Raw genomic sequence first — 27,361 nt, 5'->3', positions numbered from 1 at the left:
GGCAGGGTCGTCCTTCATACCTGCTTCAGATGCGGTCCCTCCGGTGCCGGTCTGCTCTGCCTCCGCTGGGGTCTGGAATGCTGGTTGTGGGGCCTTGTGCTGCGACGTTGTCATCTCTGCTCGCAGCATCTCGCTTTCCGGCAGGGCCTTGCTTTCTGGCTTCGGAGCGCTATAACTTCCTTCTTGCTCCGGACCAGACGAGGCTGCCGACAGTTGTCTGGTGAGGCTCCCAATGATGGTCTTCTTCCACCCGGCCTCAGTGCTCAGCTGCGTCTGCGGGAGTCGGTGGATCCGCTCCGGTCTGCAGGAGGTCAGCGTCAACTATGGAGGTCTGGCTGCGGTGCCTCTCCGGGTAGCTGGGGGAGTCCTCGGCTCCGACCCCACGCTCCGGCTCCGGGCGGCTGGCCATGGCGTCCTCCATGTCGCTGAATTCTTCTTCCTGGTCCTTTTCCCGCTCTCTCCTTCGTGGGCGGTTTCGCTTTCGTTGTCTCCGCCCCCCATTGAGGATCAGTAGGCGGATCTCGGCTGCTGACGGACACGTCCTCAAGGGGCTGAAATATTTAGACTGGGCAGCCATTGTCTTTCGCGCTCTCCAGCTTGTTCACGCCCACTTCCACGCCCTTCTTCTTCTCCTGCGCTCTCCTCAGCGCTGTAATGGCGGCGGTTTTGGCGCAAACTTTTGGCGGCAAGTGATAAGCCACAGTCTTTGCAATAAAGTACAGTCCAAGCACAGTAAATCACAGTTCCAAGGCACACATGACCTGATTCTTCAGGCTTAAGTAAATCCTGTTCGTGACGCCAAGTTGTAGCGCCCCCCACCGCCGCAGGGCCGAGGGGTACCCGGTACCGGGCCTGTGTGAGTCTCTGCTCAGGGGTTGTCACGGCGGCTAGGCCCCGGTCCGTGACCCTGCCGTGGGGCGCACGGTGAATAGCAGGTGTAGATGATGTAGATGGGGGTGAGGCTGTAGTGGTGCGGTGCAGTAAATAACGAGGACACCAGGTTGCAGTCTCTTTACCTCTTTACTGAAGATCTCTGGGTCCTCAGTCCGGAATACGGTTCACCAGGCTGCGCAAGTCCGGCCGGTCCAATGGCACCTCCAGAGTTCTCCTCACAGGTGGAAATCAGTGCCTTCCTTCTAGCGCTATGTGTTGTGGTCCTTCCCTGCTGTGCTTACGGAAAGTCCCCCACAACCGTTGTGTCTGTTTCTTAAGTTCCCTCACAACTCGATTAAATGATGTTCTTCTAATCCTCCGTCCCTCCCTGATGTTCTGGTTGGAACGGCACCCGTTTGACGGGTAGGCTCGGAGCTCTTCCGGGACCCTAGAGTCGCCCCTCTCCACAGGTTGCCCCCCAAGACTGCATAGGTGATATGTGTTAGACAGCCCGCCTAAGACTGACTGTCCTGCCGCTGTTTAGAGTATTGCTTGAAGCTGAATGTTATGATACTCCCTCGGCGTTCCGGCCACCGGTAATGCGCCTCAGTAGGGTGTTGCTCCGGTCTTACAGCACGACCCCTACTGGTATTTCTCCTTTTGCTTGATCTCGTTTCTCACTCAGCACAATCTATCTCGCTTCTAGTCCTTCCTTGGGCACCGCCGCTACCCGGAGCAGGCGCGGTCCCGTTACGTTCGTTCAAGTTGCCAAGCCTCTGTCAGGATCCCACCCCTGACAGAGACCCTACTGTATCTTCCCCCACAACACCCTCTGCCACAAGGTGTTGCCTGGTTCCAACCCAGTCAGCTTTCTGATCTAACTTCCTGCCTGACCCCCAGTTTACCCACTATGGTGGGGAGTGGCCTAATGAATAGAACCCTTAGCTCCCCCCGGAGGCCCAGCTGTGAAATGTATTGGTGTCTGTGATACCTGATCAGATGAACTCCTTCAGTGCCATCGGACGCACCATGTCTCCCCATAGTGGCGGAGCCACAGTACTGCAACGACCAGGACTCTGGGGCGCTGCACCCACGATTCGGAACTGGCAGTGCTTTAAACGCGACGCATGATTGTATCCAAAGTGCTGCCGTCTATTGAACGCAGGTAAATCCGCATGTGTTCACTGAACCGTGCGGATTCTCCGCGTCCAATACATTATATGGGTGAAATTTCTCTTGCGGAGCCACTAGAAATTGACATGTTGCAGTCTGGAGAGACGTGTCGCATGTCTGTCTCCGTGGGAGAGCTGCAGGCGTCTATGGATGCATAGAGGAGATGGGATTTCTTGAAATCCCATCCACTATGCTGTAACAGAATGGACGCTGCGGGTTGGACACTGCACAAGTACGCAGCGTCCAACCGCAGCGTTTACTGATCATGGGCACATACCCTTAGGTATTGTTCACATACAGCATTTTTGCTGGGGTTTTTTTGCAGCTAAAATCATATCTCTAAGGGCTCATTTCCACTGGCGAGAGACAAATCGGTCCGTAATCTGGACCAAAAAAAGGGATGTAGCGTATGCGATTGTCATGCGAGTGTAATGCGAGTGCAATACGATTTTTAGTCGCACCATCCGTTTTACATCCGTATGACATCCGTATGCAATCCGTTTTATTTCTCTGCAGCTATTTTTCTACAGTCATTTACAGGACCATGAAGAGTGTTCTAGGCCACAGAATGGTGATGTATCCGTAAAAAACGGACGGAATACGGATGGTCCGTATTCCGTCCGTTTTTTTTCTCGCACCCATTGACTTGCATTGGCGAGACTCGCAGCAAATCGCAGCATGCTGCGATTTTTTTCTCAGTCCGATTTCGGCTGAGAAAAAAATCGCAAATGAAAAGACACCTATTGAATAACATTGGTCCGAGTGCAATCCGATTTTTTATTGGATTGCACTCGTCCATTTTCCTCGCCAGTGGAAATGAGCCCTAAGTGATAAAAACACTACATTAAAATGAACGTTCTGCTCAATTTTCTAAATATTTCTAGCTTTTTTTGGTGCAGATTATGATTTGTCTACATACATGTTTAATCAACTTAGTTTTGTTCACCAAAATTTAGCAAAAATGTTTGCTTTGTTTCTTGCAGTATTTTTTTGCACTTTCTCATTGTTTTCTATGTGTGAAAAACTTATCATAAACGCTCAAAAAATTGACATACCGCTGATTTAAAAAACGCAGTTTTCCAATTGAATCAAGAAAAAAACAAAAAACGCAAGATTGTGCATGAGATTTCTGAAGTCTTATAGGTTTTACTGCTACTGTAAAAAGCAGTTTTTTTATTTGCATAAAAATAAACCGTTAAAAAATGCTGCATTTGAACATACCCTAAGGGCTGTCCCACACGTCCAGATAATTCCGGTACCGGAAACAATCGGTACCGGAATTATCCGTGTCCGTGTGCCCCTGCGTTTCTGGTGAACATCAGTGTGGCACACGTGTGCCGCCCGTGTGCCCACTGGGTACCACACGCACCGTGCTGGGTACCACACGTACTACCAGCATCTGGTGCTGAATCCGCAATTCATATGTTCCCTGCAGCAGCGTTTGCTGCAGAGAAAATATGAATAATAGTGTTTAAAATAAAGATCTATGTGTCCGCCGCCCTCCCACCCCCTGTGCGCCCCCCCCCGCTGTTCTGAAAATACTCACCGCTCCCTCGTTGGCTGTCGGTGCTTCCTGGTCTGGCCCCATCTTCTCCTGTATGCGGTCACGTGGGGCCGCTCATTTACAGTCATGAATAGGCGGCTCCACCCCTATGGGAGGTGGAGCCACATATTCATGACTCTAATCGTCGGCCCCACGTGACCGCATACAGTAGAAGGGCCGGCCAGCACAGGACACTGCGAGGGAGGCGGGTGAGTATTTTCAGAACAGCGGGGGGGCGCACAGGGGGTGGGAGGGCGGCGGACACATAGATCTTTATTTTAAACACTAATATTCATATTTTCTCGGCAGCAAACGCTGCTGCAGAGAAGATATGAATGGCGGCTTCAGCACCATGTGGGGGGACAGCGCTTACTGTAGCGCTGTCTCCTGCACGCCACACGGACTGCAAACGGAGAAGGTCCGTGTGTGGTCCGTGTTTTACACGGACCCATTGACTTTAATGGGTCCGTGTAATACGTGCGCTCCCACGAACACTGACATGTCTCCGTGTTTGGCACACGGAGACACGGTCTGCAAAAAATCAATGACATCTGCACAGATGCATTGATTTTTATGGGTCTACGTGTGTCAGTGTCTCCGGTACGTGAGGAAACTGTCACCTCACGTACCGGAGCCACTGACGTGTGAAACCGGCCTAAGGCAGTGTTTCACAACTCCAGTCCTCAAGACCCCACAACAGGTCATGTTTTCAGGATTTCCTTAGTATTGCATAGGCGATGGAATTAATGCTTGAGCAGGTGATGAAATTATCACCTGTGCAATGCTAAGGAAATCCTGAAAACATGACCTGTTGTGGGGTCTTGAGGACTGGAGTTGAGAAACACTGACCTAAGGAGAACATACCCCAAGGAGAATATACCTTAAGGGTATGTGCACACGCTGCGGATTTTGCTGCGGATCCGCAGCGGATTTTGCACTGCGGATCCGCAGCAGTTTTCCCAAAGTTTACAGTACCATGTAAACCTATGGGAAAAAAAAACCGCTGTGCACATGCTGCGGAAAAATCAGCGCAGAAACGCAGCGGATTATTTTCCGCAGCATGTCAATTCTTTCTGCGGATTCCGCAGCGGTTTTCAACATGTGCAGTTGAAAACCCACAGAGGAATCCGCAGAAGAAACCGCGATAAAATCCGCAGTGAAAACCGCAGTGGTTTTGCACTGCGGATTTTCCAAATCCGCTGCGGAAAAATCCGCAGCAGAATCCGCAACGTGTGCACATACCCTAAGATTTCTCTGCTGCAAATACTGGAGTGCTGGCAGAAAAAAATGCTGTATCATACAGCCATCATTTGCCTCTAACAGCATCTCTGCATGTTGCTGTATACATGTGCACTTAAGTTAAATGCTACTGTCAGAGACTGACAGCAGCATTTAGGGTAAGTTCACACAGGGCGTTTTTGCTGCATTTGTTTTCTGCAGCAAAACCTGATCATCTTGGCAGGAAATAAGCTGCGCCAAAAACGCAGGTTTAGGTGCGTTTTTGGTGCGTTTTTTGTGGCATTTTTTGCCACGTTTTGGGGTGTTTTTTTCATGCATTTTTTTTCTCTTTGTGCATGCCAATAAAGTTGAGTGCACACAGAGAAAAAAAAACAACTTCCTGTAGATAGAATGAATAAATGAATAGAATAGATTGATTGAATAGATAGAATAGATCGATACATTACCTGAGGTATCCTCTTCCCTGGCGTTTACCCACAGTGCAGAGGTTACCTCAGGTCAGGCAGTGAGGGAGTGCAGGCTCGGTGACGTCATTGCTAGTTACTGAGCCTGCGTCCGCTCCGTCTCATTCATTCCCCAGTAGCTTACAGCCGGGAGCGGTCACATTAGCAGCACTCCTGGTTGTAAACGTTATCTCCCTCAGATACTGCGTGGGACACTCGACATATCGGACTGCGACGGATCAGGGAGTTTACTGTTGGTTTTTTATTTTATTTTTATTACAGAAGATCGATGGCTTCGCTTGGAATGGCAGAACAATAAACAGATGGTCAAAACTGTGTGGTGTTTTATTTCATTAAAATACCTTTTTCTTACTGTGTGTGTTTTTATTTAACCATTTAATTACTATTTGATTAGCAATGGAGAGGTGTCTTATTGACCCTCCCCATTACTAAGCCAGCTTAATGTCACCTTACTATAGCAAAGTGACATTAACCCCTTATTACCCCACTTGCCACTGCTACAGGGCAAGTGGGAAGAGCCGGGCAAAGCGCCAGAATTGGCGAATCTAAAAGATGCGCATTTTCTGGGCAGCTGCGGGCTGCTATTTTTAGGCTGGGGGGGGCAATATCCATGGCCCCTTACCATCCTGAGAATACCAGCCCCCAGCTGTGAGCTTTAGCAAGGCTGGTTGTCAAAAATGCGGGGGACCCCGCGCCGTTTTTTTAAATTATTTATTTAAATATTTTTTTTTTTAAAAGCGTAAGGACCCCTCTATTCTTGATAACTAGCCTTGATGAAGCTGACAGCTGAGGGTTGCAGTCCCCAGCTGTGAGTTTTGTCTGACTGGTTATCAAAAATAGGGGGGAACCCACGCCATTTTTTAAAAAATTATTTATTTATAGCGCAGGAGCGGCAGATGAAAACTCCCATGCGCCGCTCCTGCTCTCACAGTAATTGGCGGCTGTAGGTGTCAGATGATGGGAGAAGTTGTCCCATCAGCTGACACCAGTGATCGGAGGTGAAGTTTACACCTCCGATCACAGCTGATCGCTCCTGCTGTCTTCTGACAGCGGGGAGCCGCGGCTCTCTGACCGGCGGGGAGGATTTCCCCGCCGATAACAAGCGGTGTTTCTGGCGCTGTCATGCATATGACAGCATGGCAAACACTATTGTCGGACCCCCCATTCAAGTGAATGGGGGGTCTGCTGCTGGATGACAGGCTGCATGAACGCATCATGCAGCCTATCATCTAGATGTAGCAGAGTCGAGTGTGATGATGTCACATCCGGCTCTCCTTGACTTTTCTGCAGCAAATACGCTGCAAGAAAAGTCAACCTTGCATATTTGCAGCGTTTTTTCACCACCCATTCAAGTCAATGGGTGAAAAACGCTGGAAAAATCGCTGAAAGAAGTGACATGCCCTATGTAAAAAACAAGCTGCAAAGCAAAAAATACTGATCACACAAAAACCCAATGCGTGTGCATGAGATTTCTGAAATCTCATAGGCTTTGCTGGTACTGTAAAAAGCAGCTGAAAATTAGCATAAGAAACGCAGCCAAAAAACGCAGCAAAAATGCCCTGTGTGAACTTACTCATATGGAGTTAAGTATGTGTGGCAAAAATGTCACCACTGAAAACACACGTTAGGCTACTTTCACACTAGCGTTAACTGCAATCCGTCACAATGCGTCGTTTTGCAGAAAAAACGCATCCTGCAAAAGTGCTTGCAGGATGCGTTTTTTTCACCATAGACTAACATTATGCGACGTATTGCGACGGATTGACACGCGTCGCAACCGTCGTGCGACAGTTGCGCCGTGTTGTGGTGGACCGTCGGCACAAAAAAAGCTACATGTAACGTTTTTTGCCGCCGATGGTCCGCTTTTTCCGACCGCGCATGCGCGGCCGGAACTCCGCCCCCACCTCCCCGCACTTCCCCGCACCTCACAATGGGGCAGCGGATGCGCTGGAAAAATGCATCCGCTGCCCCCGTTGTGCGGCGCAGAGAACGCTAGCGTCGGTAACCTCGGCCCGACGCACAGCGACGGGCCGAGCCCGACGCTAGTGTGAGAGTAGCCTAAATTGTGTGCGTTTTATATGCATTTCTACATGCGTTTTTCCCTATTCATTTGAATGAGTAAAACACTCAGTAAAAACGCTGAAAGAATTGACATGCTGCAGATTTTAAGCACTTTCAAATTTGCCAAGAAAAAATCAGCATCATGTAACTGAGATTTCTTTAATTACTTTCACTTTGCAGGTACTGTTAAGCACTGTATTTTATATATTTTTTTTTTTACAAAAACACGAGAAAAAATGCAATGTGTGTGCATACCCTTATATAAAAAATCTCTGCAGAAAAGACTGGATGTGGTATGACTCATGTGGGGGATAAGGGAGATGACTTATGCAGAGACAAGATACAATTGTGGCCAAAAGTATTCACACCCCTGCAATTCTGTCAGATAATACTCAGTTTCTTCCTGAAAATGATTGCAAACACAAATTCTTTGGTATTATTATCTTCATTTAATTTGTCTTAAATGAAAAAACACAAAAGAGAATGAAGCAAAAAGCAAAACATTGATAATTTCACACAAAACTCCAAAAATGGGCCAGACAAAAGTATTGGCACCTTCAGCCTAATACTTGGTTGCACAACCTTTAGCCAAAATAACTGCGACCAACCGCTTCCGCTAACCATCAATGAGTTTCTTACCATTCTTCTTTGGCAAACTGCTCCAGGTCCCTGATATTTGAAGGGTGCCTTCTCCACACTGCCATTTTTAGATCTCTCCACAGGTGTTCTATGGGATTCAGGTCTGGACTCATTGCTGGCCACCTTAGAAGTCTCCGGTGCTTTCTCTCAAACCATTTTCTAGTGCTTTTTGAAGTGTGTTTTTGGTCATTGTCCTGCTGGAAGACCCATGACCTCTGAGGAAGACCCAGCTTTCTCACACTGGGCCCTACATTATGCTGCAAAATTTGTTGGTAGTCTTCAGACTTCATAATGCCATGCACACGGTCAAGCAGTCCAGTGCCAGAGGCAGCAAAGCAACCCCAAAACATCAGGGAACCTCCGCCAAGTTTGACTGTAGGGACCGTGTTTTTTTCTTTGAATGCCTCTTTTTTCCTCCTGTACACTCTATGTTGATGCCTTTGCCCCAAAAGCTCTACTTTTGTCTCATCTGACCAGAGAACATTCTTCCAAAACGTTTTAGGGTTTTCAGGTAAGTTTTGGCAAACTCCAGCCTGGCTTTTTTATGTCTCGGGGTAAGAAGTGGGGTCTTCCTGGGTCTCCTACCATACAGTCCCTTTTCATTCAGACGCCGACGGATAGTACGGGTTGACACTGTTGTACCCTCGGACTGCAGGGCAGATTGAACTTGTTTGGATGTTAGTCGAGGTTCTTTATCCAACATCCGCACAATCTTGCGTTGAAATCTCTTGTCAATTTTTCTTTTCTGTCCACATCTAGGGAGGTTAGCCACAGTGCCATGGGCTTTAAACTTCTTGATGACACTGCGCACGGTAGACACAGGAACATTCAGGTCTTTAGAGATGGACTTGTAGCCTTGAGATTGCTCATGCTTCTTCACAATTTGGTTTCTCAAGTCCTCAGACAGTTCTTTGGTCTCCTGTCTTTTCTCCACGCTCAATGTGGTACACACAAGGACACAGGACTGTTATGACCCCAATGGCAGAGGGTCTCAGAAATAAATACCAAGTCTGCAAACACAAAAAAACAGCTCATAGGGCAGTGGTAACTGGGCTGACCGTATATCTAATCCTAGCACCACAAATAGCAGCAGCCGGGGAACGTGCCTACGTTGGTTCTAGACGTCTCGCGCCAGCCGGAGAACTAACTAACCCTAGAAGGGAAAAGATAGACCTTTCTTGCCTCCAGAGAAAAGACCACAAAAGTTGGATACAAGCCCCCAACAAATAATAACGGTGAGGTAAGAAGAAAAGACAAACGTAAGAATGAACTAGGTATTTAGCAAAGAGAGGCCCACTGACTAATAGCAGAATATAGTAAGATGACTTATACGGTCAGCAAAAACCCTATCAAAATTTCCACGCTGGATATTCAAGAACCCCCGAACCGTCCTAACGGCCCGGGGGGAGAATACCAGCCCCCTAGAGCTTCCAGCAAAATCAGGAATCACATTTAGTACAAGCTGGACAAAAAATAAGAGCAATGCAAATAACCAAAAAACAAGGAAGCCGGACTTAGCTTAATTTTGCAAGAACCAGGACCAGCAGACAGGAGCAAACAGAAAGGACTGATTACAACGATGCCAGGCACCAGACTGAGAATTCAGGAAGTTTATATAGCAACACCCCTGGACTTAACGACCCAGGTGGATGCCAAACAGAGGAAAGACAATCCCAGAGTCATATCACTAGTGACCACAAGAGGGAGCCAAAAAAGTCTAATTCACAACAGTACCCCCCCTTTAAGGAGGGGTCACCGAACCCTCACCAAGACCACCAGGGCGATCAGGATGAGCAGCGTGAAAGGCACGAACTAAATCGGCCGCATGCACATCAGAGGCAACCACCCAGGAATTATCCTCCTGACCATAGCCCTTCCACTTGACCAGATACTGAAGCCTCCGCCTGGAGAGACGAGAATCCAAGATCTTCTCCACCACGTACTCCAACTCGCCCTCAACCAACACCGGAGCAGGAGGCTCAACAGAAGGAACCACAGGTACAACGTACCGCCACAACAAAGACCTATGGAACACATTGTGAATGGCAAACGACACCGGAAGATCCAAGCGAAAGGACACAGGATTAAGGATTTCCAATATCTTGTAAGGACCGATGAAGCGAGGCTTGAATTTAGGAGAGGAGACCTTCATAGGAACAAATCGAGAAGACAGCCGTACCAAATCCCCAACACGAAGTCGGGGACCCACACCTCGGCGGCGGTTGGCAAAACGCTGAGCCTTCTCCTGTGACAACTTTAAGTTGTCCACCACATGATTCCAAATCTGCTGCAACCTATCCACCACAGAATCTACCCCAGGACAGTCAGAAGGCTCCACATGTCCCGAGGAAAAACGAGGATGGAAACCAGAGTTGCAGAAAAATGGCGAAACCAAAGTAGCGGAACTAGCCCGATTATTAAGGGCAAACTCAGCCAACGGCAAGAAGGTCACCCAATCATCCTGATCTGCAGAAACAAAACACCTCAAATAAGCCTCCAGAGTCTGATTAGTTCGCTCCGTTTGTCCATTAGTCTGAGGATGAAAGGCAGATGAAAACGACAAATCAATGCCCATCTTAGCACAAAAGGATCGCCAGAACCTGGAAACAAACTGGGATCCTCTGTCAGACACGATATTCTTAGGAATGCCGTGTAAACGAACCACATTCTGAAAGAACAAAGGAACCAGATCGGAAGAGGAAGGCAGCTTAGGCAAAGATACCAAATGGACCATCTTGGAAAAGCGATCACATACCACCCAGATGACAGACATTCCTTGAGACACCGGAAGATCTGAAATGAAATCCATGGAAATGTGTGTCCAAGGCCTCTTCGGGACAGGCAAGGGCAAGAGCAACCCGCTGGCACGAGAACAGCAAGGCTTAGCTCGAGCACAAGTCCCACAGGACTGCACAAATGACCGCACATCCCGTGACAAGGAAGGCCACCAAAAGGACCTAGCCACCAAATCTCTGGTGCCAAAAATTCCCGGATGCCCTGCCAACACCGAGGAATGAACCTCGGAAATGACTCTGCTGGTCCACTTATCAGGAACAAACAGTCTGTCAGGTGGACAAGAGTCAGGTCTACCAGCCTGAAATCTCTGCAACACACGTCGCAAATCTGGAGAAATGGCTGACAAGATTACTCCCTCTTTAAGAATACCAACTGGTTCTGCGACTCCAGGAGAATCAGGCACAAAGCTCCTTGAAAGAGCATCAGCCTTCACATTCTTTGAACCTGGTAAATACGAGACCACAAAGTCAAAACGGGAGAAAAACAATGACCAACAGGCCTGTCTAGGATTCAGGCGTTTAGCAGACTCGAGATACATCAGATTTTTGTGATCAGTCAAGACCACCACACGATGCTTAGCACCCTCGAGCCAATGACGCCACTCCTCAAATGCCCACTTCATGGCCAACAACTCCCGATTGCCAACATCATAATTCCGCTCAGCAGGCGAAAACTTCCTAGAGAAAAAGGCACATGGTCTCATTACAGAGCAACCAGGGCCTCTCTGCGACAAAACGGCCCCTGCCCCAATCTCAGAAGCATCCACTTCAACCTGAAAGGGAAGTGAGACATCAGGCTGGCACAAAAGAGGCGCTGAAGTAAACCGGCGCTTCAACTCTTGGAAAGCTTCCACGGCTGCAGGAGCCCAGTTAGCAACATCAGAACCTTTCTTGGTCATATCCGTCAAAGGTTTAACAACGCTCGAAAAATTAGCGATAAAACGACGGTAGAAGTTAGCAAAACCCAAGAACTTCTGAAGACTCTGAATTGACGTGGGTTGAGTCCAATCATGAATAGCTCGGACCTTGACTGGGTCCATCTCCACCGCAGAAGGGGAAAAAATAAAACCCAAAAAGGGAACCTTCTGTACTCCAAAGAGACACTTTGAGCCCTTAACAAACAAAGCATTCTCACGCAAAACCTGAAACACCATCCTGACCTGCTCTACATGCGAGTCCCAATCATCAGAAAAAAACAGAATATCATCCAGATAAACAATCATAAATTTATCCAGATACTTCCGGAAAATATCATGCATAAAGGACTGAAACACTGAAAGAGCATTAGAGAGCCCAAAAGGCATCACCAAGTACTCAAAATGACCTTCGGGCGTATTAAATGCAGTTTTCCATTCATCTCCTTGCTTAATGCGCACAAAGTTGTACGCACCACAAAGATCTATCTTGGTGAACCACTTGGCACCTTTAATCCGGGCAAACAAGTCCGACAACAGAGGCAAAGGATACTGAAATTTAACAGTGATTTTATTCAGAAGCCGATAGTCAATACAAGGTCTCAAAGATCCGTCCTTCTTGGCCACAAAAAAGAATTCCGCACCAAGAGGGGAAGAGGATGGACGGATATGCCCCTTCTCCAGAGATTCCTTGATATACGAACGCATTGCGGTATGCTCAGGTACAGACAGATTAAATAGTCTTCCCTTAGGAAATTTACTACCTGGAATCAAATCTATAGCGCAGTCACAGTCCCTATGAGGAGGCAGCGCACTGGACCTGGACTCGCTGAATACATCCTGAAAATCAGACAAATACTCAGGAACTTCCGAAGGAGTAGAGGAAGCAATAGACACCGGTGGGGAATCACCATGAATTCCCTGACAGCCCCAACTTGACACAGACATTGCCTTCCAATCCAAGACTGGATTATGGGTCTGTAACCATGGCAGACCCAAAACGACCAAATCATGCATTTTATGCAGAACAAGAAAACGAATCACCTCCCGATGTTCAGGAGTCATGCACATGGTTACCTGTGTCCAAAACTGCGGTTTATTTTCCGCCAATGGCGTAGCATTAATACCTCTAAGAGGGATAGGATTTACCAATGGCTCAAGAACAAAACCACAGCGCTTGGCAAATGACAGATCCATAAGACTCAGGGCAGCACCTGAATCCACAAACGCCATAACAGGGTAGGAAGACAATGAGCAAATTAAAGTCACAGACAAAATAAATTTAGGTTGCAAATTACCAATGGCGACAGGGCTAACAACCCTTGTTAGAGCATGCTGATATAACATGTGTAGAATCACCACAGTAAAAACACAACCCATTCTGACGTCTATGATTTTTCCGTTCATTTCTAGTCTGAATTCTATCACATTGCATTAAATCAGGTGTTTGTTCAGACAACACCACCAGAGGTTTAGCAGTTTTGCGCTCCCGCAAACGCCGGTCAATTTGAATAGCCAGCGCCATGGAATCATTCAGACTTGTAGGAATGGAGAAACCCACCATCACATTCTTAATGGCTTCAGAAAGGCCATTTCTGAAATTTGCGGCCAGAGCACACTCATTCCACCGAGTAAGCACGGACCATTTCCGAAATTTTTGGCAATACACTTCAGCTTCATCCTGGCCCTGAGAAATAGCCAGCAAGGCTTTTTCTGCCTGAATTTCAAGATTGGGTTCCTCGTAAAGCAATCCGAGCGCCAGAAAAAACGCATCAATATTCGCCAATGCCGGATCTCCTGGCGCTAGCGAGAAAGCCCAATCCTGAGGGTCGCCCCGCAAGAAAGAGATAACAATTTTAACTTGCTGAGCTGAGTCTCCAGACGAACGGGGTCTCAGAGATAGAAACAATTTACAATTATTCCTGAAATTCCTAAACGAAAATCGGTCTCCAGAGAACAGTTCAGGAATAGGTATTTTAGGTTCAGACATTGGACTACTGGTAACAAAATCTTGTATGCCCTGCACACGAGCAGCAAGCTGATCCACACTTGTAATCAAAGTCTGGACATTCATGTCTGCAGCAAGCTTAAGCCACTCAGAGGTAAAGGGGAGGAAGAAAGAGAGGAAAAAAAAAAAAAAACTCAGAATTTCCTTTCTTATTATCCCACTTCTGCAATGCATTAAACATTCAACTTTGGCCTGGCATACTGTTATGACCCCAATGGCAGAGGGTCTCAGAAATAAATACCAAGTCTGCAAACACAAAAAACCAGCTCATAGGGCAGTGGTAACTGGGCTGACCGTATATCTAATCCTAGCACCACAAATAGCAGCAGCCGGGGAACATGCCTACGTTGGTTCTAGACGTCTCGCGCCAGCCGGAGAACTAACTAACCCTAGAAGGGAAAAGATAGACCTTTCTTGTCTCCAGAGAAAAGACCCCAAAAGTTGGATACAAGCCCCCAACAAATAATAACGGTGAGGTAAGAAGAAAAGACAAACGTAAGAATGAACTACGTATTTAGCAAAGAGAGGCCCACTGACTAATAGCAGAATATAGTAAGATGACTTATACGGTCAGCAAAAACCCTATCAAAATTTCCACGCTGGATATTCAAGAACCCCCGAACCGTCTAACGGCCCGGGGGGAGAATACCAGCCCCCTAGAGCTTCCAGCAAAATCAGGAATCACATTTAGTACAAGCTGGACAAAAAATAAGAGCAATGCAAATAACCAAAAAACAAGGAAGCCGGACTTAGCTTAATTTTGCAAGAACCAGGACCAGCAGACAGGAGCAAACAGAAAGGACTGATTACAACGATGCCAGGCACCAGACTGAGAATTCAGGAAGTTTATATAGCAACACCCCTGGACTAACGACCCAGGTGGATGCCAAACAGAGGAAAGACAATCCCAGAGTCATATCACTAGTGACCACAAGAGGGAGCCAAAAAAGTCTAATTCACAACACAGGACAGAGGTTGAGTCAACTTTAATCCATGTCAACTGGCTGCAAGTGTGATTTAGTTATTGCCAACACCTGTTAGGTGTCACAGGTAAGTTACAGGTGCTGTTAATTACACAAATTAGAGAAGCATCACATGATTTTTCGACCACTGCCAATACTTTTGTCCACCCCCTTTTTTATGTTTGGTGTGGAATTATATCCAATTTGGCTTTAGGACAATTCTTTTTGTGTTTTTTCATTTAAGACAAATTAAATGAAGATAATAATACCAAAGAATTTGTGTTTGCAATCATTTTCAGGAAGAAACTGAGTATTACCTGACAGAATTGGAGGGGTGTCAATACTTTTGGCCACAACTGTACTTCCTGTTTCTACATTGAGTAGAGAAAACAGAAGAATTAGATGGGTAGAAAGGCACAATGAGCCATTGTAAGTACACAGTGCTTTATAGTATAGTGACTGCAATATAAGTAGTGTAGCAGAGGGAGCTCTCGTCAAACTCAATTTGACAGGTGGACACGCCCCTATCAAAGTGTATCAAAGTGTGTAACCCCGCCCCTCCCCTGTCTTCTAACAGCAGCTGTGTGGCAGCTCCCCCTCCCTTTTTATATAGTTTAATATTATTATCGCTGTATTTGATACAGCGAATATTATCCCAGTAATTGTTTTATATTAGATGTTTATATGATATATTAAGATTAGTCTTGTTTGATAATCCACTGATAGGGAGAGTGAGGCTGTGTTTCTACAGTATTATTCTGCTGTGAGCTTGAAGGATTCTAGTACTATAATAGCTAACAGATGCTAAGAGTTTCTGTGATGCAGATACAAACATTCCACCAGCTAGCAGCTGTTAAAATGTATCTGTACTGATCACTAACTAGATGTCAGGTTGTGTGTGTTAAGAGGTGTTTACCAAATATGTGAAACTTCTTACAAAATAATATGTTGTTACAAGTCATTTATCCGCTATAAGACGTGCTTCTGACATTTTCATAAACCTATAGTCCCAATAATATTTATTTGGCCAGCAGATAATTAATTAAAATCACATAAAGTGTGTTAAATAGACATCATAGTGAGTATAAAATGTATTAAATTGATTACTGATACGATTCCAACAAATTGATAATAAATTGTTATCAAAGTGACAGCAAATTTATTTGGCCAGCAGATAATTAATTAAAAACGGATAAAATGTGTTAAATAGACATCATAGTGAGTATAAAATGTATTAAATTGATTACTGATACGATTCCAACAAATTGATAATAAATTGTTATCAAAGTGACAGCAAAGAATATTAAATAGATAACACACCAAAATCATAGTGTATCAAAGTGTATTATTTTATTTATAGTCCCAAGATGCTAAGAGTTTCTGTGATGCAGATACAAACATTCCACCAGCTAGCAGCTGTTAAAATGTATCTGTACTGATCACTAACTAGATGTCAGGTTGTGTGTGTTAAGAGGTGTTTACCAAATATGTGAAACTTCTTACAAAATAATATGTTGTTACAAGTCATTTATTCGCTATAAGACGTGCTTCTGACATTTTCATAAACCTATAGTCCCAATAATATTTATTTGGCCAGCAGATAATTAATTAAAATCGCATAAAGTGTGTTAAATAGACATCATAGTGAGTATAAAATGTATTAAATTGATTACTGATACGATTCCAACAAATTGATAATAAATTGTTATCAAAGTGACAGCAAATTTATTTGGCCAGCAGATAATTAATTAAAAACGGATAAAATGTGTTAAATAGACATCATAGTGAGTATAAAATGTATTAAATTGATTACTGATACGATTCCAACAAATTGATAATAAATTGTTATCAAAGTGACAGCAAAGAATATTAAATAGATAACACACCAAAATCATAGTGTATCAAAGTGTATTATTTTATTTATAGTCCCAAGATGCTAAGATTTTCAGTGCTGGAGATACAACATTCCACTAGCTAACAGCTGTTAAAATGTATCTGTACTGATCACGAACTAGATGTCAGGGTGTGTGTGTTAAGAGGTGTTTACCAAATATGTGAAACTTCTTACAAAATAATATGTTGTTACAAGTCATTTATCCACTATAAGATGTGCTTCTGACATTTTCATAAACCTATAGTCCCAATAATATTTATTTGGCCAGCAGATAATTAATTAAAAACGGATAAAATGTGTTAAATAGACATCATAGTGAGTATAAAATGTATTAAATTGATTACTGATACGATTCCAACAAATTGATAATAAATTTTTATCAAAGTGACAACAAAGAATATTAAATAGATAACACACCAAAATCATAGTGTATCAAAGTGTATTATTTTATTTATAGTCCCAAGATGCTAAGATTTTCAGTGCTGGAGATACAAACATTCCACTAGCTAGGTGTTTACCAAATATGTGAAACTTCTTACAAAATAATATGTTGTTACAAGTCATTTATCCGCTATAAGATGTGCTTCTGACATTTTCATAAACCTATAGTCCCAATAATATTTATTTGGCCAGCAGATAATTAATTAAAAACGGATAAAATGTGTTAAATAGACATCATAGTGAGTATAAAATGTATTAAATTGGTTACTGATACTCTTCCAACAAATTGATAATAATATCAAAAGTGTACCAATAATATTTATTCTCTTTTTATTGACATTTTCATAAACCTATAGTCCCAATAATATTTATTTGACCAGCAGATAATTAATTAAAATCGCATAAAGCGTGTTAAATAGACATTACACCAAAATCATAGCGAATCAAAATGTATTAAATTGGTTACTGATACTCTTCCAACAAATTGATAATAATATCAAAAGTGTACCAATAATATTTATTCTCTTTTTATTGACATTTTCATAAACCTATAGTCCCAATAATATTTATTTGACCAGCAGATAATTAATTAAAATCGCATAAAGCGTGTTAAATAGACATTACACCAAAATCATAGCGAATCAAAATGTATTAAATTGATTACTGATACGCTTCCAACAAGTTGATAATAATATCAAAAGTGTACCAACAATATTTATTCTCTTTTATTGACATCGGATATCGTAGTGACTGTGCCGTCTATTTGCACACAACCATTTTGAATCCATGTTTTGCTGACCTTAAACATTTTGTATAACAGCTGTGTTTCTCCTGATTTTTCTAGCGCGGCTCGCTGAGCGTTACCACTGCACTCATTTCTCTTTGCTGCTTCTGAATGTACACTATTCTCACCCATAGTTTCCTTTAAAAAATACGAATATTATTGAATATAATGTTTTACATATGTTACAGTATTTTATTTTTCCTGGTGTTACTTTAATAATAATAATGATAATAATAATAATAATAATAATCATACACCGCAAAATTGTGTCAATATTGGACTACTATGAAATTTTCCATAAAAATCTTCTTGGTTATCCCAAGACACGTAAGAAACAAATGCATGACTTTTAGCACCGCCACAGACACGTATATTATTCCAACTTTCTTTAATTCAACATTATTTTATCACATATTAATTTCACAGATGTCTGTGCCGGCTATTTGCACACAACCATTTGAATCCATGTTTTGCTGACCTTAAACATTTTGTATAACAGCTGTGTTTCTCCTGATTTTTCTAGCGCAGCTCGCTGAGCATTACCACTGCACTCATTTCTCTTTGCTGCTTCTGAATGTACACTATTCTCACCCATAGACAGTTTTCCTTTAAAAAATATGAATATTATTGAATATAATGTTTTACAAATGTTACAGTGTTTTCTTTTTCCTGGTGTTACTTTAATAATAATGATAATAATAATAAAAATATGAATATTATTGAATATAATGCTTTACATATGTTACAGTATTTTATTTTTCCTGGTGTTACTTTAATAATAATAATGATAATAATAATAAAAATATGAATATTATTGAATATAATGTTTTACATATGTTACAGTATTTTATTTTTACTGGTGCTACTTTAATAATAATGATAATAATAATAAAAATATGAATATTATTGAATATAATGTTTTACATATGTTACAGTATTTTATTTTTCCTGGTGTTACTTTAATAATAATAATGATAATAATAATAAAAATATGAATATTATTGAATATAATGTTTTACATATGTTACAGTATTTTATTTTTCCTGGTGTTACTTTAATAATAATAATGATAATAATAATAAAAATATGAATATTATTGAATATAATGTTTTACATATGTTACAGTGTTTTATTTTTCCTGGTGTTACTTTAATAATAATAATGATAATAATAATAATAATCATACACCGCAAAATTGTGTCAATATTGGACTACTATGAAATTTTCCATAAAAATCTTCTTGGCTATCCCAAGACACGTAAGAAACAAATGCATGACTTTTAGCACCGCCACAGACACGTATATTATTCCATCTTTCTTTAATTCAACATTATTTTATCACATATTAATTTCACAGATGTCTGTGCCGTCTATTTGCACACAACCATTTTGAAACCATGTTTTGCTGACCTTAAACATTTTGTATAACAGATGTGTTTCTCCTGATTTTTTTTTTTTTTTTTCTAGCGCAGCTCGCTGAGCGTTACCACTACACTCATTTCTCTTTGCTGCTTCTGAATGTACACTATTCCCACCCATGGACAGTTTTCCTTTAAAAAATATGAGTATTATTGAATATAATGTTTTACATATGTTACAGTATTTTATTTTTATTAATAGTTACTTTTAACTATTCTTTTAGAGTGTCTAGTAGATTTATATTCTTTGCCTGATATATTTCTACACAAAGCTTCAAACTATTTTGTAATTTATAATGTATCACAGTAGTTTCATATGAAGTTACATCTTAGGCCCCATTCAGACTATTGTAATATCTGTAGCTTAAAATAGAGCCAAATAGCTACTTTCAAATCCGAACATACACCATTGATTTTAATGGGGTCTAAGGGGGTTCTATCAAGGTTTCCACATAATAGTTATGGAAAGAATAATGCTACAGAATTGGCCGCTCCAGTTATAAAACAAAAATGATGAAAATTATCCATGATGATAATGTGAAAAAGGCTTATGCAGTGGGTTTATGGTTCTCTACAATAAACACCATGTGTAGAAATTTGGTTCTAGAACTTGTTGGATTAGTGAATATAATAACGTTTGTCATATTTTATAACATGCAGCTAATGATTCTTGCTTTCAACTTGTATGTAACTGGATTAAAATAAAGAATAATGACCTAGCTGATTTGGGTGATATTGTAAAACCATTTATTGTTTCTACTACTTGGCAATTGTTACATTCAGTTATTTTTATTTATTTATTTATTTTTATTTTTATTTATTTATTTATTTTTTTCCTTGGAATTTGTTAGTCATTACAATTATTTTTGCTCCCAAGATAGGTTTTTAGAGCCACCAAGCTACATAAATGTGCAGGCTCCTGAATATTACAATTACAAAACATTCAAAGTTTGTTTCTCCACTTTTTGCAGATAATAAATCTTAATTTCTTTATAATTTGACTTTTAGTTATAGTTTGTTTCAGTTCTTTGGCGTTCTATGTATACCGTAAATTTTGCTTCCTTTCAGTGAATAATATAAGACAAATTATTTTTATTCAAAAACATCTAACTTATGTATACTTTTAAAGCTTTGTTACATTTCTAGCCAGTCTACACCATGCTGTGTAACATAAATACATGCGGCCCTGTAGTGGTTTAATATAGTGCACCAAACATGATATGGTTTTTGGTTTCTCTGAACTGGCGCAAACAAAACATAGAAGGTAGTACGCACAAGACGTGAGCGTACCCGCAGCTCACTGAGCATTACCACGGTACTCACTTCTCTTTGCTGCTTCTGAATGTACACTATTCTCATCCATGGAGAGTTCTCCTTTAAAATATGGATATTATTGAATATAATGTTTTACCTATGTTACAGTATTTTATTTTCCTGGTGTTACATTTGTTCATGTATTACTGGTCTCTTCTGCAGTTGTGATTCGTACCTTTTCTATAAAAATATGGATAAATGAATTGTCCATTATAGAACCATTTTGAATCCATGTTTTGTAGACCTTAAACATTTTGTATAACAGATGTGTTTCTCTTGATTTTTTATTTTTTATTTTTATTTTTTATTTATTTATTTATTTATTTTTTTTTTCTTGGTTAAGGGATCACTGATGTTTTAATAAACTTTGAATAAATAACTGTGCATACATAAGAAACCTTGCAATATATCTTTATAGAAATAATACTTCTGCACTCATGGCCACTTCTCCTCCACCTTTGCCTCCTGAACTCATCATTCACTGTGAAATAATGCAAAAATCCATCTTTGTGCTGATGGAGGCATCAACATTTTGCCATTATAAGTTTATTGCTCTGTAAAGAGAGATGAGAGTTGTCGAAAGGAGCTGGAGGCAGACACACACAACACACAGAACACACGCACAACAAACACACAGAACACACGCACAACAAACACACAGAACACACGCACAGCAAACACACATAACATACAGAACACACACAACATACAGAACACATGCAACACACACACAACAAACACACACAACACATACAACACACACACAACAAACACACACAACACATACAACACACACAACAAACATACACACACACAACATACAGAACACACACAACACTCAGCAGAGCCTTCAGCAGCACGCGTGTGTTGTGTGTGTTTGTGTTTCTTGTGTGTGTTGCATGATTTTGGTGTAATGTCTATTTAACACGCTTTATGCGATTTTAATTAATTATCTGCTGGTCAAATAGACGGCACAGTCACTACGATATCCGATGTCAATAAAAGAGAATAAATATTGTTGGTACACTTTTGATATTATTATCAACTTGTTGGAAGCGTATCAGTAATCAATTTAATACATTTTGATTCGCTATGATTTTGGTGTAATGTCTATTTAACACGCTTTATGCGATTTTAATTAATTATCTGCTGGTCAAATAAATATTATTGGGACTATAGGTTTATGAAAATGTCAATAAAAGGAGAATAAATATTATTGGTACACTTTTGATATTATTATCAATTTGTTGGAAGAGTATCAGTAACCAATTTAATACATTTTATACTCACTATGATGTCTATTTAACACATTTTATCCGTTTTTAATTAATTATCTGCTGGCCAAATAAATATTATTGGGACTATAGGTTTATGAAAATGTCAGAAGCACATCTTATAGCGGATAAATGACTTGTAACAACATATTATTTTGTAAGAAGTTTCACATATTTGGTAAACACCTAGCTAGTGGAATGTTTGTATCTCCAGCACTGAAAATCTTAGCATCTTGGGACTATAAATAAAATAATACACTTTGATACACTATGATTTTGGTGTGTTATCTATTTAATATTCTTTGTTGTCACTTTGATAACAATTTATTATCAATTTGTTGGAATCGTATCAGTAATCAATTTAATACATTTTATACTCACTATGATGTCTATTTAACACATTTTATCCGTTTTTAATTAATTATCTGCTGGCCAAACAAATGTTATTGGGACTATAGGTTTATGAAAATGTCAGAAGCACATCTTATAGTGGATAAATGACTTGTAAGAACATATTATTTTGTAAGAAGTTTCACATATTTGGTAAACACCTCTTAACACACACACCCTGACATCTAGTTCGTGATCAGTACAGATACATTTTAACAGCTGTTAGCTAGTGGAATGTTGTATCTCCAGCACTGAAAATCTTAGCATCTTGGGACTATAAATAAAATAATACACTTTGATACACTATGATTTTGGTGTGTTATCTATTTAATATTCTTTGCTGTCACTTTGATAACAATTTATTATCAATTTGTTGGAATCGTATCAGTAATCAATTTAATACATTTTATACTCACTATGATGTCTATTTAACACATTTTATCCGTTTTTAATTAATTATCTGCTGGCCAAATAAATTTGCTGTCACTTTGATAACAATTTATTATCAATTTGTTGGAATCGTATCAGTAATCAATTTAATACATTTTATACTCACTATGATGTCTATTTAACACACTTTATGCGATTTTAATTAATTATCTGCTGGCCAAATAAATATTATTGGGACTATAGGTTTATGAAAATGTCAGAAGCACGTCTTATAGCGGATAAATGACTTGTAACAACATATTATTTTGTAAGAAGTTTCACATATTTGGTAAACACCTCTTAACACACACAACCTGACATCTAGTTAGTGATCAGTACAGATACATTTTAACAGCTGCTAGCTGGTGGAATGTTTGTATCTGCATCACAGAAACTCTTAGCATCTTGGGACTATAAATAAAATAATACACTTTGATACACTATGATTTTGGTGTGTTATCTATTTAATATTCTTTGCTGTCACTTTGATAACAATTTATTATCAATTTGTTGGAATCGTATGAGTAATCAATTTAATACATTTTATACTCACTATGATGTCTATTTAACACATTTTATCCGTTTTTAATTAATTATCTGCTGGCCAAATAAATTTGCTGTCACTTTGATAACAATTTATTATCAATTTGTTGGAATCGTATCAGTAATCAATTTAATACATTTTATACTCACTATGATGTCTATTTAACACACTTTATGTGATTTTAATTAATTATCTGCTGGCCAAATAAATATTATTGGGACTATAGGTTTATGAAAATGTCAGAAGCACGTCTTATAGCGGATAAATGACTTGTAACAACATATTATTTTGTAAGAAGTTTCACATATTTGGTAAACACCTCTTAACACACACAACCTGACATCTAGTTAGTGATCAGTACAGATACATTTTAACAGCTGCTAGCTGGTGGAATGTTTGTATCTGCATCACAGAAACTCTTAGCATCTTGGGACTATAAATAAAATAATACACTTTGATACACTATGATTTTGGTGTGTTATCTATTTAATATTCTTTGCTGTCACTTTGATAACAATTTATTATCAATTTGTTGGAATCGTATGAGTAATCAATTTAATACATTTTATACTCACTATGATGTCTATTTAACACATTTTATCCGTTTTTAATTAATTATCTGCTGGCCAAATAAATTTGCTGTCACTTTGATAACAATTTATTATCAATTTGTTGGAATCGTATCAGTAATCAATTTAATACATTTTATACTCACTATGATGTCTATTTAACACACTTTATGTGATTTTAATTAATTATCTGCTGGCCAAATAAATATTATTGGGACTATAGGTTTATGAAAATGTCAGAAGCACGTCTTATAGCGGATAAATGACTTGTAACAACATATTATTTTGTAAGAAGTTTCACATATTTGGTAAACACCTCTTAACACACACAACCTGACATCTAGTTAGTGATCAGTACAGATACATTTTAACAGCTGCTAGCTGGTGGAATGTTTGTATCTGCATCACAGAAACTCTTAGCATCTGTTAGCTATTATAGTACTAGAATCCTTCAAGCTCACAGCAGAATAATACTGTAGAAACACAGCCTCACTCTCCCTATCAGTGGATTATCAAACAAGACTAATCTTAATATATCACATAAACATCTAATATAAAACAATTACTGGGATAATATTCGCTGTATCAAATACAGCGATAATAATATTAAACTATATAAAAAGGGAGGGGGGAGCTGCCACACAGCTGCTGTTAGAAGACAGGGGAGGGGCGGGGTTACACACTTTGATACACTTTGATAGGGGCGTGTCCACCTGTCAAATTGAGTTTGACGAGAGCTCCCTCTGCTACACTACTAATATATTAAGAGGATACAAACTTTGATGGGGGGAGGAGGAGTGCTTCTTTAATAAAAAGAAGAAAAAGTCTGGCAGATGTACCAACCTATTTATAGGGATCTTTCATGTTATTTTTAGGAAAACTTACCGTATAGTTATTTTGATTGACTTTGTTTCTCTTAAGGATACTACATGTACATTGAAGCAACCAATATGGTCTTTGGACAAAAATCACGCCTTATCTCAAGAACACTTCGGGCAATTTATGGGAAACAGTGCTTGACGTTCTATTATCACATGTATGGAGCCGGGACAGGACTGCTTAATGTATATTTGAGAGAGGAAGGTCGCAGACATAAGGAGAGTCTTCTGTGGAGTAGGAGAGGTGAACAAAGCATCAGCTGGTTGAGAGCACAAATAGAATATGACAGTGAAAGGCATCATCAGGTAAGCCAGCAGTACCAGGGGAGTTTGCCAAAAAAGGTACTTTTATTCCCCCATCTCTAAAAAATAATAATCATTTGATGTGTCTGTGAAGCCAAAGACATATAGTCAAGTTATTAGGATTGAAGTTATCATCATTTTACAGTTCATAGTCATTGTAGGTAATGTATTCATATCTGATCCTTGGACAGTGGACATAGATTACTAACCCTATAATGCCAAGGCGATTTTTCTTTACTGCAATATAGTTTTTTTCCTCCCCACTTCCAAGAACCATTACTTTTTTATTTTTCTGTCAACATAGCCATATGCGGGCTTGGTTTTATGTGATGAGTTGTAGTTTTGAATGTCATCATTTGTTTTACCATACAACAGAATAAAAAACGGGAAAAACTTCCAATTGGGATCAAATGGTGCAAAAATGCAATTCTGCCATAGTTTTTCTTTTTTTAAATGACCTGAAAATCTGACTCTCCAGGACGGTATAATTATGACAATGCCAAACTTGCATAGATTTTTTTCAATTTAAGTGGTGAAAAAAAATTCAGAAGTTTGCAGACATTTTCCAATGCCTGTAAAGTTTTTATTTTTCTGTTGACAGTGCTGGGTGAGAGATTATTTTTTGTGCAATGAGCTGACAGTCTTATTGATAAAATTTTGAGGTAGTTATGACATTTTGATGACTTCTTATTAATATTTTTTAGTGAAGTTTAGTGCTTGAAAAAATGCAATTATGATGTTTCAGTTTTTGGGTATGTAAAAACTTTGATCCCAGTGTAATATTATCCCACTAAAATCACCTGTTAGGACATATCTTGAATATAGTATGCAGTTTTGAGCTCCACATATTACAAAAGATATTAGTAAAGCTAGAGTCAGTATGAGGTACGCAACTACGTCCAATATCAGTTCCCAGTTTAGATGCAGGCCCAGGAGCTGAGACTGCATCTTTCCTGGCCAATGATGTCTGTGTCATACAGCCATCATGTCTTTAACAACAGCAAGCATAATGTGCGCATACCCTAAATGCCGCTGTCAGAGACTACCAACAGTATTTAACCTCTTCACGACATATGATGTATATTTACATCATATGTCGTGTCTCTGCCTTTGATGCGGGCTCACACACTTAGCCTGCATGTTTCCCTGCATCTGATGACTAATTCAATCAGTCATCATATGCTTTAAACAGCTGCTGCTGTTCTTAAAAATATGTAAAAAAAATACACAAACATTTAAATCATCACCGTTTTGCCTCATTTAAAATAAAACAATGAAAAAAATAAACAGCGTAACAAGAAAAACATTCACAACACCAGAATTATGTTTTTTTGGCCGTGGCAACATTGCATTAAAATGCAATAAGAGGCAATCAAAACATCATATCTACCCCAACATGGTATCATACAAAATGTTAGCTCAGGGTACAAAAAATGAGCCCTCACCCAGCCCTATAACCCAAAAAATGAAAACGTTACAGGTCTCGGAAACTGGTGACAAAAGCAAAAAAATGTTGTTTTACCGCTTAAATTAAAAAAAAAAAAAAATATGCATGTTTGGGATCTGCATACTCATGCTAACCTGGAAAATCATATTGCCAGCTCAGTTTTACTGAGTGGAATTGCACTTTTTTTTTGCATTTTCACCGCACTTGGAATTTTTTCCCCATTTTCCAGTACACTATATGGTAAAATCAAGGGTGTCATTCAAAAGTACAACAAGCCATCATGCAGCTACGTTGGAAGAAGGGTGGGGAAATAAAAAACTGAAAATAGCCCTGTCATGAAGGGGTTAACTATTGGCAGTAGAAAGTTCTGCACTAGTGATGAGCGAGTATACTCGTTGCTCGGGTTTTCCCGAGCACACTCGGGTGGTCTCCGAGTATTTGGATGTGCTCAGAGATTTAGTTTTTGTCCACCCAGCTGCATGATTTACGGCTGCTAGACAGCTTGAATACATGAGGGGATTCCCTAGCAACAAGGCAACCCCCACATGTTCTCAGGCTGGCTAGCAGCCATAAATCAGGCAGCTCAGTGGACAAAAACTATATCTCCAAGCACTCACAAATACTCAGGAGACCACCCAAGCGTGCTCAGGAAAACCCGAGCAACGAGCATACTCGCTCATCACTATTCTGCACCAAAAATGCATCTGTTGGCTAGAAAAATGCTGCATATTTATGAGATTTCAGGAATCTTCCTCATTTTGCTGGTACTATAAACTGCGGGGTTTTGGTGCAGCAGTATTGGTTCAAAAATTCTGCCGAGAATACTTAATATGTGCACACACCTTTAAAGTGTGAAGTGTTCCCCTGGTACCTCGTGACATGATAATGGGATGCTAATGGATTACCATGCTAGCCAGAGGCCTACAGAAGGTATCCATACCTGCCATGACGGTGCTTCCATGAAGCGTGTGGCTGGCATTCATATGAGACTGTAATTTTTGCTAT

At 40.4% G+C, this 27,361-nt stretch overlaps 1 protein-coding gene across 2 annotated transcripts in view; it reads left to right on the top strand.

Annotated features, from left to right (window-relative positions):
• The window catches only part of MAMDC2 (MAM domain containing 2), a 188,703-nt gene that overhangs the window by 140,907 nt on the left and 20,435 nt on the right, over positions 1-27,361 (top strand). The window contains exon 12 of one of the 2 annotated variants that reach the window (XM_077249066.1): positions 24,650-24,912. In XM_077249066.1, the coding sequence (XP_077105181.1) occupies positions 24,650-24,912 (263 nt within the window). Of the gene's footprint in view, positions 1-24,649; positions 24,913-27,361 lie in introns of those variants that run through there. The other variant, XM_077249067.1, reaches the window with a different exon arrangement.

The sequence above is a fragment of the Ranitomeya variabilis genome, chromosome 1 (assembly GCF_051348905.1).
Source record: "Ranitomeya variabilis isolate aRanVar5 chromosome 1, aRanVar5.hap1, whole genome shotgun sequence".
Taxonomy (NCBI): domain Eukaryota; kingdom Metazoa; phylum Chordata; class Amphibia; order Anura; family Dendrobatidae; genus Ranitomeya; species Ranitomeya variabilis.
This window is presented reverse-complemented; position numbering and strand designations above follow the sequence as displayed.